General features: G+C 45.6%; 1 protein-coding gene across 1 annotated transcript in view; it reads left to right on the forward strand.

Moving 5' to 3' along the window:
• Nucleotides 1-6,024: 6,024 nt before the first annotated feature.
• The window catches only part of LOC130361081 (calpain-8-like), a 51,252-nt gene continuing 42,005 nt past the window's right edge, over nucleotides 6,025-15,271 (forward strand). Inside the window, exons 1-3 of the mRNA XM_056563648.1 lie at nucleotides 6,025-6,095; nucleotides 6,950-7,196; nucleotides 9,045-9,114. Coding sequence (XP_056419623.1) covers nucleotides 6,025-6,095; nucleotides 6,950-7,196; nucleotides 9,045-9,114 — 388 coding nt within the window. The remainder of the gene's footprint in view (nucleotides 6,096-6,949; nucleotides 7,197-9,044; nucleotides 9,115-15,271) is intronic.

Raw genomic sequence — 15,271 nt, forward strand, 5'->3', positions numbered from 1 at the left:
AACGCTCTCTGATGACATCACGAGAACAGTTCTCTCTGCTGACGTTATTATTATAATAATAACGCTTTATTTATTGTTGTCCTTTTGAACCCAAGTCCCCAGCACTGCAAGGCAGCAGTGCTAACCACTGAGCCACCATGCTGCCCTTAGCATACATCTGCTATGCATGGTTGCTAAAATGGAGAGCACTGTGCTCGTGATGTCATCGGTGTTCCAAAATGAAAGGAATTTCCTCTGGAGCATTCAGCAGCTAATAAGTACTGGAAGGATTAAGATTTTTTAATAGAAGTAATTTACAAATATGTTTAACTTTCTGCCACCAGTTGATTTAAAAGAAAAAAGGTTTTCACCGGAGTACCCTTTTAATTTGACTGAGTGACTGAAGAAGAGCTTTTCCCCAGGAGCTTTGCTTACCGCTAGACTTTGATGTGGTCAACCAGGAGAGTTGTGGTGTCTGGGGTGTTGCGGTGATGTAAGTGCAGGGTCTGGTGGTATTAACCCTTAGATGTTGTGACGCAAGGGTGCGGTTTCCTTAGTGTTAATGTTCCTACCGCCAACCGTCCCAGAAACGGCAGGGAAAATAACGAAATGTCCACAGCAGACTTTATGAATAAACTGAAGAACTTTACTTGAAGATTTTATGCAACAGTCTCTATACATAACAGTCTCTTAAGAGGTAACCGGAATGCAGGTTCCTCACAGGTTTTGCTGGGACTTTGAAGCAATGAGCTTTGATGCAGGACACTGTGCTACTAATTATAATATTTTAGCTGGTAGTAGTCACTCAGGATTTGATAGATTGAGCTTTGTAACTCACGGTTTAGTGGCTGCTGGTTCTTTCAGGCTTTGGCCTAGTTGAATTGAGATTTGTGCTGAGATATTTGTGCTTTCTTCCATGTGCAGGTCCTAAGAGAGAGAATTTAGTGGCTGCAGCCCTTTATATAATAAGGGGCGGGACTAAGCTCATTGGTCAGCAAACCTGTAAGTCCTGAACCCAGTGAACTCTGGGTACATCACATGACCCTGGAAGGTCCTTGAACAATAGTACAACCATAATTATAATCACATGACCTGCTAAGGTCCTATACATTTATAATACCTATGTATATACAGTAAATAATACACAATTTATATGGGGTGACCAGGGGTAAGCCCTGCAGGATAGCCCTATTGGAATGAAGGGACTCTGAGGGCTGAGGGGACTTTACACAGGGAAAGGACCAGGTCCTGTACCGGGACACCACAAACCCCCTTACTTGAGAAAAGTCATCCTCGACATAGGTCCCCTAAGGTAGAGGAACGGAATGGCCATAGGGCCGGATGCAGTCCTGGGCATTAATACAAACGTCCATATGCAGGCTGAGATGAATACAAATATAAAGTTTCTGTACGTTTGAGTAGTGTCCGTGCATGCTCCAACAATTATATATAAATAGAACTGTTGGGGATCAGATCACGAACAGGATGGCATTTCAACAGGATGAACAGGATTTGCTTGGGTTTGGTTCACAAACAGGACAAGCAAAATATGATAGGTTCATCATATGCTATCTGTATACCCTTTTGGTATTGCTACTTTACCTTAGTTTATTATGCACCTATTGACTATGCATTAAATGAATGACATATAACATTGAACATTTGATTAATGATTTTTTTTTCTTCTCTCTGACTGACAAATAATACTGATACTGGACTGTAAGTATGTATGATGACTGTGATGCTTCTACATACTACAATACATTTTCCTTTAATTTTTTTTCTTTTTTTTAACACACGTTAACTATTATACCACACATTTATTATACCACATATTTGTTGTTTTTTCATGTTATACACTGCTTGCGGATTGAGTTGCCTGAGGCTTTCTGCCCAATGCCTTAGCTACTAGGGTCTATCGGTACTACACACTTTCCCCTAAAACTCTGGATTTGGATAACAATTTAACATACTGTTACCTTACTGGATATGTGATAGTTAACTACAGGAATACCTTCTGGCCCGGAAGAGCATCCTGAACATGTAAAAGACATAAGAACATATTAGTGCATAACAGTGGTATGAACTGAGATGTAGCATGTTACAGTCCCTAAGACTTAATTTCTGTTTGTCTGTGAGATATATTTTCTGAGTTATGTGTACTGGAGTTTATGAAGGTACACTAATGAAGTTTATGTGCTATGTGTACACTATATTTATGAATGTTGTCAGTCTTGATATCTAATTGGTATATTTTCTTGGGTTGACCTTTGAGACCGACACAACACCACCTCTTTGGTTTCGGGAGTATTTTCTTCTGTCAGAACTCTTGTGACTTCAGTCCCAGAAGGACCAGCTTGAAGGCTGGAGGCAGAAGTTGTACTTAACTCTGGACGGAGGGAACCCATAGGGATAGGTGAGATTGGTTCTGACCTTACTGGAGTTGCCACGGGAAAAAGGCTTGCAGCAGGAGAGGAGACCAGAGATGGCTGTGCTGGAGCTGGATAGGGCATTGCACAGAATACTGCAGGCTGGGTGGATGAGAACATAGGAATGTCCATTGACGGATGGATCCCCTCTCCTGGAACATATTCCCTCATGGGTCTGGCGGTTGTGGGAACAGGAGGAGGAGGTTTTGGGAGGTCCTCTCTGAGGCACAATTTGATTCGGTTCCGATGAACCACCTGCGGTTCAAATCCAGTCTTCTGTACTTCGTAGACATCTGAGTCTGGGTATGGCACAGCGGTTATAGTATAAGGTTCCGTTTCCCAGATGGAGTCTAACTTATGAGTTCTGGGGAACTTCCTTAGCCAAACTCTGTCTCCCAGTTGTAACGGTTTAGCAGAGGCTTAGCGGTTGTAGTCTCTCTGCTGACGTTCTTGGGCCTCACCCATTTTCTTTCCAACAGTCTCCTTTGCTTCCTGAATTCTTCTTTGGTGATTAGAAACCCAGTCTTGTGAAGCTTGTGGAGAATTATTGAAGGGTGCTTGTAACCCAAATGCTCGGACCTTGGGAAGTTGCCCATGTCGCCCCATCATTAGGAAGAAGGGGGTGTACCCCATGGAACAGTGGATGGTGTTGTATATTTCCAACAGTTCGGGCAATAGCCAGGTCCACTCTTCGTGCTTGGACACTGACGCTGCTCGCAGCATGTGTATGAAGACCTGGTTGATTCGTTTACACAGTCCATTCCCCTGCGGGTGGTAAGCTGTAGTCCGGAGCTTTTTGCAGTCGTGAAACTGACACAGTTCCTGGAACAGTTGGGCTTCAAAGGCTGTTCCCCTATCCGTGAGGACCGACTCCGGACATCCCAGGGTCTGGACCTAGTTGGAATAGAACATTTGCGTAGCAGTATTCGCCGTGAGGTCTTTGACAGGCACTACCACTACCCACTTGGAATAGTGGTCTACCATGGTAAGGGCATAGGTGTATCCAGACCTTGTAGAGGACAACTTCACATGATCCAAGGTGACCAGCTGGTTGGGCCTTTCAGTTTGGATGGGATGAAGGGGTGCTCTCGCATCCTTTCGGAGATTCTAGGTGAAGTTGCAGACAGTACATTCACCGCATCACTTTTCAATGTCTCCTCGCATCCCTACCCAATAGAACCTCTGTCTGATGGTGGCTTCGGTTTTGTGGATCCCAAAGTGTCCCGACTGATCCTGATAGGCATTTAGGACCATGGCAGCATCTCTTCAAGGGATCTGATGGAGTCGTTCACCAGAGACTGGATCCAACGAGTTCCTGTACAGCAGTCCTTTGTGGATAAACAGTGGGTTTCTTTGGCGCCACAACCTCTTCAATTCATAGTCACATTGTGACCGGCGTAGACTGGTTGGTACTTTTTCAGGAGTAGGTAATCCAACAGATCCCCCATGACTCGACTTTCGTCCTGTAAAGTCTTCCATGTATAGAGGTCCTCAGGAACCTTTGTAGATCCAGGTTCACCGTCTTCCTGTGTAGTCGGGACATTCTGACTTATGAACCTCTGATGGAATGGGGGCATCTCCACGTCTTCCCACTTGTCCACTCGTCCTCGACAGGTGGCTCTTCGCCAGGAGCCATACGGGATAGCACATCAGCGTTCACATTAAACTTGCCACTTCGGTATTTAATGCTGAAGTCGTAGTTGGCCAGTCTGGAGGCCCAACGCTGCTCAATGGCTCCCAACTTTGCTGTATTTAGGTGTGCCAACGGGTTGTTGTCGGTGTACACGGTGAAAGGGGTGGCTGCTAGATAGTCCTTAAAGCGTACCCGTCAGATCCAACAAAAAAACATATTTTTTAATATATCACTCAGTACCTAATCCTGACCATGTACATCAAATTTTTATGTGTCTAGAATCTTTATTTATTTTTATTACACTTTTAATTTAGCTCACTAGTCTGAATTCCTCTCAAAGGGAGGGGGCGTGGCTTTACTGTGCAGGTCTCTGCCCCCTCCCTCAGTATGCTGTCTGCTCACATCTCCCCTAGGATTAGCAAAACTACAACTCCCAGCTTGTCCTCACTGACAGTAGCGGGACACAAGATGACAGTGGGAGGATTTTTTTCTCCAGCTGTGAGCCCTGCGCTCACAGCTGTCTATCAAGGAAGTGTGTCCATGACATAGGTGATGACTCATGGACACAGCAGGACTAGTATGTGTCCAAGCAGGCAGGGGGGGGGAAGTTCTTTGACTGGCTTTTTCAGTATGAAATACTGAAAATTTTCTAATGAAAGCAATTGCAAAACCTATTGGTTATACATGCTTTACAAAATATCAAAAGATTTTGTATCTCACAGCACCCATTTAAACTTTTCGGTCACTGCCTAGACCAAGGCTAGGAGCTCCAACTTGAAGGAACTGTAGTTGGCATCATTCTTCTCTGCTCCTCGCAGATGTCTGCTGGTGTTGGCTATAACCCTTTCTTTACCTTCCTGCACCTGGGATAGAACAGCTCCCAGGCCTTCTAAGCTGGCATCTGTGTACAATCGGAAGGGCTGGCCATAATCAGGATACGCCAGGATAGGCGGCTCGGTGAGTAGGTACTTCAAAGCCCGGAATGCTGTTTCTTGTTCCTCAGCCCACTGGATTGGGAGTCTTCCTTTATAGTTCTCCTTCGCAGTACCCCGGAGAAGAGCTGTAAGGGGTCCAGCAATTTGTGCGAAGTGAGGGATGAAGCGCCGGTAGTAGCCAGCAAATCCCAGGAAGCTTCTGATGTCCCGCACTGTGCGTGGGGTAGGCCAGTCCTTGACAACACTCACTTTTTCTGGATCAGGCTGAACGCCTTCTGCACTGACCACATGGCAGAGATAATGGACCCGTGGCTTCAGTAGATGACACTTGGAGGGTTTGATCTTCAGTCCATGTTAGATCAGGACTTGAAACACCTGTGTGGTCCAGATGTTCTTGATATGTCTTGGAATAGACAATGACATCATCCAGGTACAGTAACACACTTTGAAAGTTGAGATGCCCTAGGCACCTCTCCATTAAGCATTGAAAGGTGGCAGGGGCATTGCATAGCCCAAAGGGCATACTTTTGAATTCGAAGAGCCCCATGGGTGTCACAAACGCTGTTTTCTAACGATCCTCTTCTGCCATCGGCACTTGCCAATATCCACTGGTCAAGTCTAGAGTAGAGAAGTAGGCAGCTGATCACTGGGCAGTCAGGGATTCTTCAATCCGAGGCAGAGGGTAGGCATCTTTGTGGGTGACGTTATTCAGCTTCTGGTAATCCACACAGAAGCGGATGGTCCAATCTTTCTTCTTGACCAGCACCAAGGGAGCAGCCCAAGGACTTTGGCTCTCCCAGATGACGTCAGCCTCCTTCATCTCGGTCAAAAATTTTTTTTACCGTCTGGTACATAGGGGCCACTGGGAGATGTCTTTCCTTGATTGGAGGACTATCACCTGTTAGGATCCGATGTTGGATCATCGTGGTCTGGCCAAAATCGGTGGGGTGCTTGCTGAAGGCCTCCTGATAATGCTTGGCCACCTGGATGACTCCGCCAATTTGATCCCTGGGGGTATTCTCGTCCCCTATCTACAGCTGGGTCCACCATGGTTCTGGATAGCTGTTATCGGCTCCGTGAGCAGTCTGGGCGGTCCACTGTCGAGCTACTGGTGGCTTAGTCAGTACATTCGTGGGCCCAAGATGGTACAGCTGAGCCACAGGAGTATACTTCGGTTGCCTGATGGTGCATCCGACAAGATGACTACTCTGACCGGGACCCTTCCATTAGATACTGTAACTAGGCTCCTCGCTGCTCCTACCGGGACACCACATTGCCATTCACCTATGCGCTGTGGTTTTCCTGAGATTGGCGTGACACACTCTCCCTCAATCCAGCACTGACTGGAACTCCTCTCACACTAAACTGAACAGCTCCTCCCCCCTACACTACATAAAGGCTAGGTTTAGGGGTCCCCCACTGGGGCATCAGGGTCACAGTGCTCTCTGCTGACAACTCTGTCCATTTTAGGAACTGTCCAGAGTAGAAGCAAATCCCCATAGCAAACCAATCCTGCTCTAGACAGTTCCTGACATGGACAGAGGTGTCAGCAGAGAGCCCTGTGGTCAGACTGAAAGGAAATTCAAAAAGAAAAGAACTTCCTGTGGATCATACAGCAGCTAATAATGGAGAAATAAGTGGCAAAAGAGGGGGCACGAGCAGAAGGTTACCAAATGGTAAATGGGCCATCCTGTTGGTTTACATGCACTATGGTCTATAGATCCTGATTCAGCACTCATGTGTTTTATTAGTAGTTGTATTCATTTTTCTTTTTTACAGTTTTTGTGTCATTTAAGTGATATTGTGTGACTCTCTTGATTAAACTGTTAAAAATAACCTTGTGACAGGATTCTTCCATCTCTACATAGACATGTGAACACCGCTATGCTTTACTTTTCTGTTGTCATTAGTATCTCCAGGCTGTTATTATGCAGGTACCTGTGTATAAATACCTCCCTGCTACTATTCTATAGCCATCCTCTACAGTACAGAGAGCTTTACATCACGTCAGGAGTCGCCTCTAAGATGGCCGCTATTGGATCCGTCAACAACCCGGTAAAATATGCCGATCAGGACTTTGAGAAACTGAAGGCAGAACATTTGGCATCGGGCACTTTATTTGAAGATCCAGTATTTCCTGCTGCCCAGTCCTCCATGGGCCAAAGAAAGTTGGGGCCAAGATCTAAAAAGGCACAGGGGCTTGAATGGAAGAGACCCACGGTAAGAATCTGTTCAAGACTAATGTGTATGTATGTATGTATATATATATACACATACAGTGGTCCCTCAACATACCATGGTAATCCGTTCCAAATGGACCATCGTTTGTTGAAACCATCGTATGTTGAGGGATCCGTGCAATGTAAAGTATAGGACAGTGGTCTACAACCTGCGGACCTCCAGATGTTGCAAAACTACAACACCCAGGATGCCCTGACAGCCGTTGGCTGTCCGGGCATTCTGGGAGTTGTAGTTTTGCAACATCTGGAGGTCCGCAGGTTGAAGACCACTGGTATTAAAGGTTGTACTCACGTGTCCCCGCCACTCCGGACCGTCACTGCTGCCCTGGATGTCGCCCTCCATCGCTGTCGCCGCATCCCCGAGGTGTCCCCGACGCTCCGGTAAGGCCTCTGCTTCCCCAGCATCCTCGCTCTCCGTCGCCGTCATCACGTCGCTACGCACGCCGCTCCTATTGGATGACGGGACGGCGTGCGCAGTGACGTGATGACGACGATGGAGAGCGCCGACGATGCAGGGGATCCCGAATAGGACGCGCCGGAGCCCCGAGGACAGGTAAGTGATCGTCAGCGGACCACACGGGGCACCGTAAACGGCTATCCGGTGGCAGCTGAAGCAGTCTACGCTACCGGATAGCCATTTATGCGATGGCCCCGACATACAAAAGCATTGTATGTTGATGCTGCCTTCAACATGCGATGGCCTCTGAGAGGCCATTGTATGTTGAAATAATGGTATGTCGGGGCCATCATAGGTCGGGGGGGTCACTGTATATATATATATATATATATATATATATATATATATACATATACACAGTGGTCCATCAAGTTACAATATTAATTGGTTCCAGGACGACCATTGTATTTTGAATCCATTGCATGTTGAAACCTTTACTCTATGGAAACCTGGTAATTGTTTCTAAAGGCACCAAAATGTCATCCAAAAATAGGAAAAAGTGAGGTTTAAAGAAAAATAAGTAAATAACTAATACAGATAAAGCAAATCCTTACATATAAAAGTAATAAAGATCTGCTGGGAGCTGTAATCACTGTCTATGTCAGTGTTTCCCAAACAGGGAGCCTCCAGCTGTTGCAAAACTTCGACTCCCAGCATGCCTGGACAGCCAAAGACTGTCCGGGCATGCTGCGAGTTGTAGTTTTGCAACAGCTGGGGGCACCCTGCTTGGGAAACACTGGTTCTTCAGGGTCCTGTACAGTACACACAATGTCCTAAAAAAGTAACATGGTGTCCAAAGGAGCAGGTAACCCTGGTGCAGGTAAAGAGTACAGAACATGTAGTACCTCCCTGTACTGTAGGGGGCGCTACCAGACACCAGTCAGTGCATACACTTCAGTAATACAGGGGTTTTACCAGTGAATGTCCATTCTGATTGGTCAGTTCTTCCGGCCATTGACACGTTTCACAGATCTGGACTGTCCGTAGCATTGTATGTTGAGTCTGGTTTCAACTTACAATGGTCCAGAAAAGACCAATATATGCTGAAACTATTGTATGTTGATGCCATTGGGAGTTGAGGGATCACAGTATTCTTCTCTGAGAAACCGTCTGAGCAAAATCGATATACAGAGTATTACCTTGTGCATGATGTGACGGGGCGAGGACATGACTCTCTCAGAAGTCCTTTATACCTGTGTCATGCTCCACCATCTCCGGTCCTGCACAAGGCAGAAGAATAGCTACATACATATGACCAGGTACATACACGTCCATAATACTTTCCACTAATAATCTCCTGAGCTGTATGTGTTAGACAAAAATACCTGCTGCTGCCCAAAAAAAAAATGTAAAAAATGTTTTATGTTGCAGGAAATGAGGAAGAACCCTGCATTTATTGTAGACGGAGCAGAACGTGACGATATCCGCCAAGGGCGCCTAGGTGAGTGGAGCTGAGCCACAGTACATAACAAATAGAAAGACAAGGATGTATTTAACATATTTGAAATCACTGGGGCATCTGTAACCCAAGATGTTGAGTTGTTGGGAGCATTGAGGTTTACTGTTTCCGTGATCACATCTCAGTATGCAAAGTCTGGAAAAACCTCAGCGGACAGAAGTAGCTGTGGTCAAAAGACAAAGCTTGAAGTGAGGGGCAAGAGATCAAATCATCGAATTGTAGCCATAAACAGAGATATACTGGTGCCCTTAGACTTGCATTCAACAGTTTGGTGTTTTCTGGCTGCAAAATTGTGTCTCTGTCCTTCGCGTCAAGCTTTGACTTTTGATCGCAGCTACTTTTGTCTGTAGATGTTTTCCCAGTCTTTGCATAAAGACCGTAAACCTATAAATTCACCAACTCAGGTCACAGAGGCACCTTTCTGATTTGAACTAAAAATAATTTGCTCTTATCACAACCCTAAAACAAGTGCACAGATTTTTTAGGAATAGCACAAGTAATAATGTTTACCAACAGGAATATATATTAGCTATATGACTGAAAATAAAGGGGCTTCACTATATAAAAATATGGGTATTCAAGTTATAGATATAAATATGTCTGTCTGTAACAAGTGGTACAGTGAGCCTTAACACCCCACAGGTGTTTGACAAATTTTCAATAAAGTTGGACGTGAAAATGAAAAAAAAAAATGTGTGCACTAAAATGCTGTTGTTACCCCAAATTTTTTATTTTCACAAAGGGTAATAGATGAAAATGTCCCCCAAAATTTTTAACTCAATTTTTCTCAAGTAAGGAAACACCTCAAATGTGGATGTAAAATGCTCTGTGGGTGCACTAGAGGGCTCAGAAGGGAAGGAGCAACATTGGGCTTTTGTAAAGCGAATTTTGCTGAAATGGTTTTTGCGGGGCATGTCTCATTTAGGAAGCCCCCATGGTGCCAGAATAGCAAAAAACACCCCACAAGGCATTCTATTTGGGAGACTACACCCCTCAAGGAACATAACAAGGGGTACAGTGAGCATTAACACCCCACTGGTGTTTGACAACTTTGCGTTGAAGTTGGACGTAAAAATGAAATTTTTTTTTTACTAAAATGCTGATGTTACCCCCGAATTTTTCATTTTAACAAGAGGTAATTGGTGAAAATGTCCCCCAAAATTTGTAATCCCATTTCTCTTGAGTAAGGAAATATTTCATGTGTGGATGTAAAGTGCTCTGCGGGTGCACTACAATGCTCAGAAGGGAAGGAGCGACAATGGAATTTTGGAGAGAGTATTTGGTTGGAATAGAATTCTGGGGCCATGTGCATTTACAAAGTCCCCAAGGTGCCGACACAGTGACCCCCCCCCCCACATGTGACCCCATTTTGGAAACTAAACCCCTCGCGGAACGTAACAAGGGGTATAGTGAGCATTTACACCCTACTGGCGTTTGACAGATCTTTGTAACATTTAGCTGTGCAGATGAAACATTACATTTTTCATTTTCTCGGACCACTGTTCCATAAATCTATAAGAGACCTGTGGGGTGTTAAGGCTCACTATACCCCTTGTTACATTCCGTGAGGGGAGTTGTTTCCGAAATAGGGTTACATGTGGGTATTTTTTTTTTGCGTTTATGTCAGAACCGCTGTAACCAGTAGCCACCCCTGTGCAAATCACCAATTTAGGCCTCAAATGTAAATAGTGCACCCTCACTCCTGAGCCTTGTTGTGCGCCCGCAGAGCATTTTTCGTCCACATATGGGGTATTTCCGTACCTGGGAGAAATTGTGTGTGTTACAAATTTTGGGGGTCTTTTTTTCCTGTTATCGCATTTTAGTTTATCGCATTTTAGTTTAAAAAATTTATTTTTTTACGCTAACATGCTTGTGTAGAGCCCAACTTTACCTTTTCATAAGGGGTAAAAGGAGAAAAAGCCACCAAAAATTTGTAGCGCAATTTCTCCCGAGTACAGAGATACCCCATATGTGGCCCTAAACTGTTTCCTTGAAATACGACAGGGCTCCAAAGTGAGAGAGCGCCATGTGCATTTGTGGCCTAAATTAGAGATTTTCATAGGGGTGTATCCGGATGCAATCGTTACACTTGCCTCCTCAACCAAAAATACTGTGCGTCAGTTTTCCCCAAACAGGGTGCCTCCAGCTGTTGCAAAACTCCCAAAATGTCTGGACAGTCAAAGGGCCAGATGTTGCTGAACTACAACTCTCAGCATGCCAGGACAGTCTCGGTTTGCTTTGAATTGACATCTGAAGGGCTACAGTTTGGACACCACTGTATAGTGGTCTCCAAACAGTGCCCTTCCAGATGTTGCAAACGTACAACTCCCAGTATGCTGAGACTGTCCAGGCATGCTGGGAATTGTAGTTCTACAACATCTGAAGGGCCAGATATTACAGAACTACAACTCCCAGCATGCCTGGACAGTCAGTGGCTGTCCAGAAATGCTGGGAGTTGTTGTTTTGCAACAGCTGGAGGCTCAGTTTTGGAAACCCTGCCGTATGATACGTTTTTCATTTTTATTGTGGGGGACAGTGTAAGGGTGTGTATATGTAGTGTTTTACCCTTTATTATGTGTTATTGTAGTGTAGTGTAGTGTTTTTAGGGTACATTCACACGGGCGGGTTTACACTGAGTTTCCCGCTAGGAGTTTGCACTGCGGCGGAAAATTTGAAGCATGAAACTCACTGTAAACCTGCCCGTGTGAATGTACCCTCCAGCAAACCTCCAGCTGTTTTGCAACAGCTGGAGGCACACTGGCTGGAATACCTTCAGTTAGGTTCTGTGACCTAATTCAGTATTTTCCAACCAGTGTGCCTCCAGCTGTTGCAAAACTGCAACTCCTAAAATGTACTGATCGCCGAAGGGCATGCTGGGAGATGTAGTTATGCAATAGCTGTTTGCTGTTTGGGCATGCTGGGAGTTGTAGTTTTGCAAGATCTGAAGAGCCACAGTTTAGAGACCACTGCACAGTGATCTCCAAACTGTGGCTCTCCAGATGTTTCAAAACTACAAATCCCAGCATGCCCAGACAGCAAACTGCTGTCTGGGCATGCTGGAATTTTAGTTTTGCAACATCTGGAGGGCTACAGTTTAGAGACCACTGTATAGTGGACTCAAACTGTAGCCCTCCAGATGTTGCTGGCAACTCATCGGCTTCCGTATTCTGCACCAGGGAGCCAGCCGCATGTCATCGTCGCCCGCTGCTGCCGCTGACCTACGGCACTGGTCCCCGATGGTTCCCCTGCTCTGCCCGGACTACAGTGGGTGGGCAGAACGGGGGACCGACCGATAGCAGGGATAGGAGGGGTGGCACCCCTGACCGACCAATAGCAGGGATAGGAGGGGTGGAACCCCTGCCACCTAACTCCTATCGGTTCAAGGGGACCGGAGATCCGTATGACCCGGAATCGCTGGTGTGAATTCACCGGTGATTTGCGGTGATCACCAACATGGGGGGTCTCAGGACCCCCCTGGGCATTGGCATATCAGCAGTCATAGATATCAGCAGTCATCCCGATCCCTGCCCTGTGCGCGGTGGGGACCGAAATCCCCACGGACATACAGGTATATCACTTTAATGCCTAGACAGTATATTTATGTATAGGTAGTACAAAGGACCTGTGGGAGGTCACTAGGACCTGTGTAAGTCTGTCACATGTTATGTTATGCAGTCACATGATTTGTTGTCACATGTTCTCCCAGAGAGCACCAGCTTAATCTATGACCCGCAGCTTGACCAATGGGCTTTAGTCCAGCCCCCACTAAATAAAGGGGCGGCCATTACAATTCACTCTCTTCCTTTACTGAGAACCAGCAAGTACAGACATCTCAGTCCAAGTGGTCAGCATCTGAAAGACCCCCAAAGCTACAGTGATTCCAGTAAGTCTCAAGTCTTTGTCTGCTGTGACTGAAACGAGTCAAGTCCTGCACATAGTCAAGTCTAATCTCAAGTCAAGTTAACTACAAGTATATTGGTCCAGCAAGCTGCGAGGTCCTTCTGGGTCCTGGCCACCTCTCTGGGAAATCTGGAGTTAGCTGTGAAGATAATTCCACCTGTCTTATACTTTGTAAAGCCTCCGTTTGACCATAACTGGTTGTGGACTCTCATTTCACTACTAGCAACTGGGATAGCGGAGAGTCCGGGCGTGTGGTGTTCTGGAACCCTTAAACCACACTGGCATCATGAACACGAGGGGTTAACAACATCTTGCCCCCGGGGTTAATACCATCTGATCCCACCACTCACACCGCTACACCCGTGGTCCCACCATACACCGGTGGTCCACCACAACTATATATCCTGATCCCTGAAATCCTGAAAATCATCATAGGAAGAGTTATTTGGGCTTGTTCCTTTTTAATCTCATCTCACTGAGTGGGGCTTCCTTCTTAAATACTTTTTTTTTTAACTGTTTATTTTAGAGATGAGCGAACTTACAGTAAATTCGATTCGTCACGAACTTCTCGGCTCGGCAGTTGATGTCTTATCCTGCGTAAATTAGTTCAGCCTTCAGGTGCTCCGGTGGGCTGGAAAAGGTGGATACAGTCCTAGGAAAGAGTCTCCTAGGACTGTATCCATCTTTTCCAGCCCACCGGAGCACCTGAAAGCTGAACTAATTTATGCAGGAAAAGTAATCAACTGCCGAGCCGAGAAGTTCGTGACGAATCGAATTTACTGTAAGTTCGCTCATCTCTAGTTTATTTATTGTTTTTATCATTACAATTTTCAATTCAAGGAAATAAGAACTAAAAAGTAACAAAGAAAGAAAAATCTTGCAGCAGCAAGTATGGAGAACAGAGTTCAACGTCAAAACGTATCTGCAGTAACGTAACGAGAAGCCTACATCTAAGTAGATTTAAGCTGTGGCCAAGTCTCTATAGGAATTAAGTTGCAGGTTTATAGATTATCTACAATATATTTACATCCGTGAGTATATATTAGGTAGAAACAGAGCAATCTATATTAGTTCTATTAGGTTCCAGAAACGGAATAAAAAATTTAAAAAAATGAAAAGAAGAGGGAAAAAAAGAAAAAAGAAAGAAAAGATAAAAATAATAAATATGAAGTACCTGGTTGATCAAAGTGTGAAATATAGAATAAATTCATGACTCTTCCGAATCTCCTCCATTCAGTGTTGGTTATCGTCTTCTATATATTCATCCCAATACTTCCAAGTTTCGTAGAAATGAGAAAGCCTGTTATCTGTCATTGCGGAGAGATAGTCCATCCGCCGAACTTCTAGAATCCTATTGGTTAGGGCTTGTACGGATGGTTTTTCCATTCTTTGGCTATCAAACACTTTGCAGCCCTGAGTATGGAATGAAATAATCTGAGTTTCCTTTTTTTTTTTTTATACCAGGGGGGGGGGGGGGTACATTTAAGAGATAATTGACTGGCTTCAGATGTATCTTCAATCTTAGTATCTTCTCAACAAAAAACTGTACCTCTAGCCAAAAAATGGCGCAGAAAGGGACAATCCCAAAATATGTGTGGTAGTGTACCTAAATCCATATTACATCTCCAGCAACTAGCAGCAGTTTGTGGATAAAGTTTGCTCAACCTCCCTGGCGGTATGATTCTTTCTGGAAATTTGTACCAAAAGCGGTACAATTTTTTGCACTGAATTTCACATCTCTCCCCCCCCCCCCGCCCATTTCACATCTCCCCCATCACATTCCCCCTCCCTTGTCACATCCCCCCGTCACATTCTCCCCCCTCCTTGTCACATTATTCCCCCCCCTTGTCACATTCCCCCCCCTTGTCACATCCCCCCCTTCATGTTACATTCCCCCCCCCCCTTGTCACATTCCCCCCCCTTGTCACATCCCCCCCTTCATGTTACATTCCCCCTCCTCTGTCACATCCCCCCCTCTTGTCACATCCCCCCCTCCCCTGTCACATCCCCCCCTCTTGTCACATCCCCCCTCCCCTGTCACATCCCCCCCTCTTGTCACACCCCCCCCTCCCCTGTCACATCCCCCCCTCTTGTCACATCCCCCCCTCCCCTGTCACATTCCCCCCTCTTGTCACATTCCCCCCCCCCCTTGTCACATTCCTCCCCTGTCACATTTCCCCCTCCCCCTTCATGTCACATCCCCCCCTCTTGTCACATCCCCCCCTCCCCTGTCACATTC

This window comes from Hyla sarda, chromosome 3 (genome assembly GCF_029499605.1).
Source record: "Hyla sarda isolate aHylSar1 chromosome 3, aHylSar1.hap1, whole genome shotgun sequence".
NCBI classification, from domain to species: domain Eukaryota; kingdom Metazoa; phylum Chordata; class Amphibia; order Anura; family Hylidae; genus Hyla; species Hyla sarda.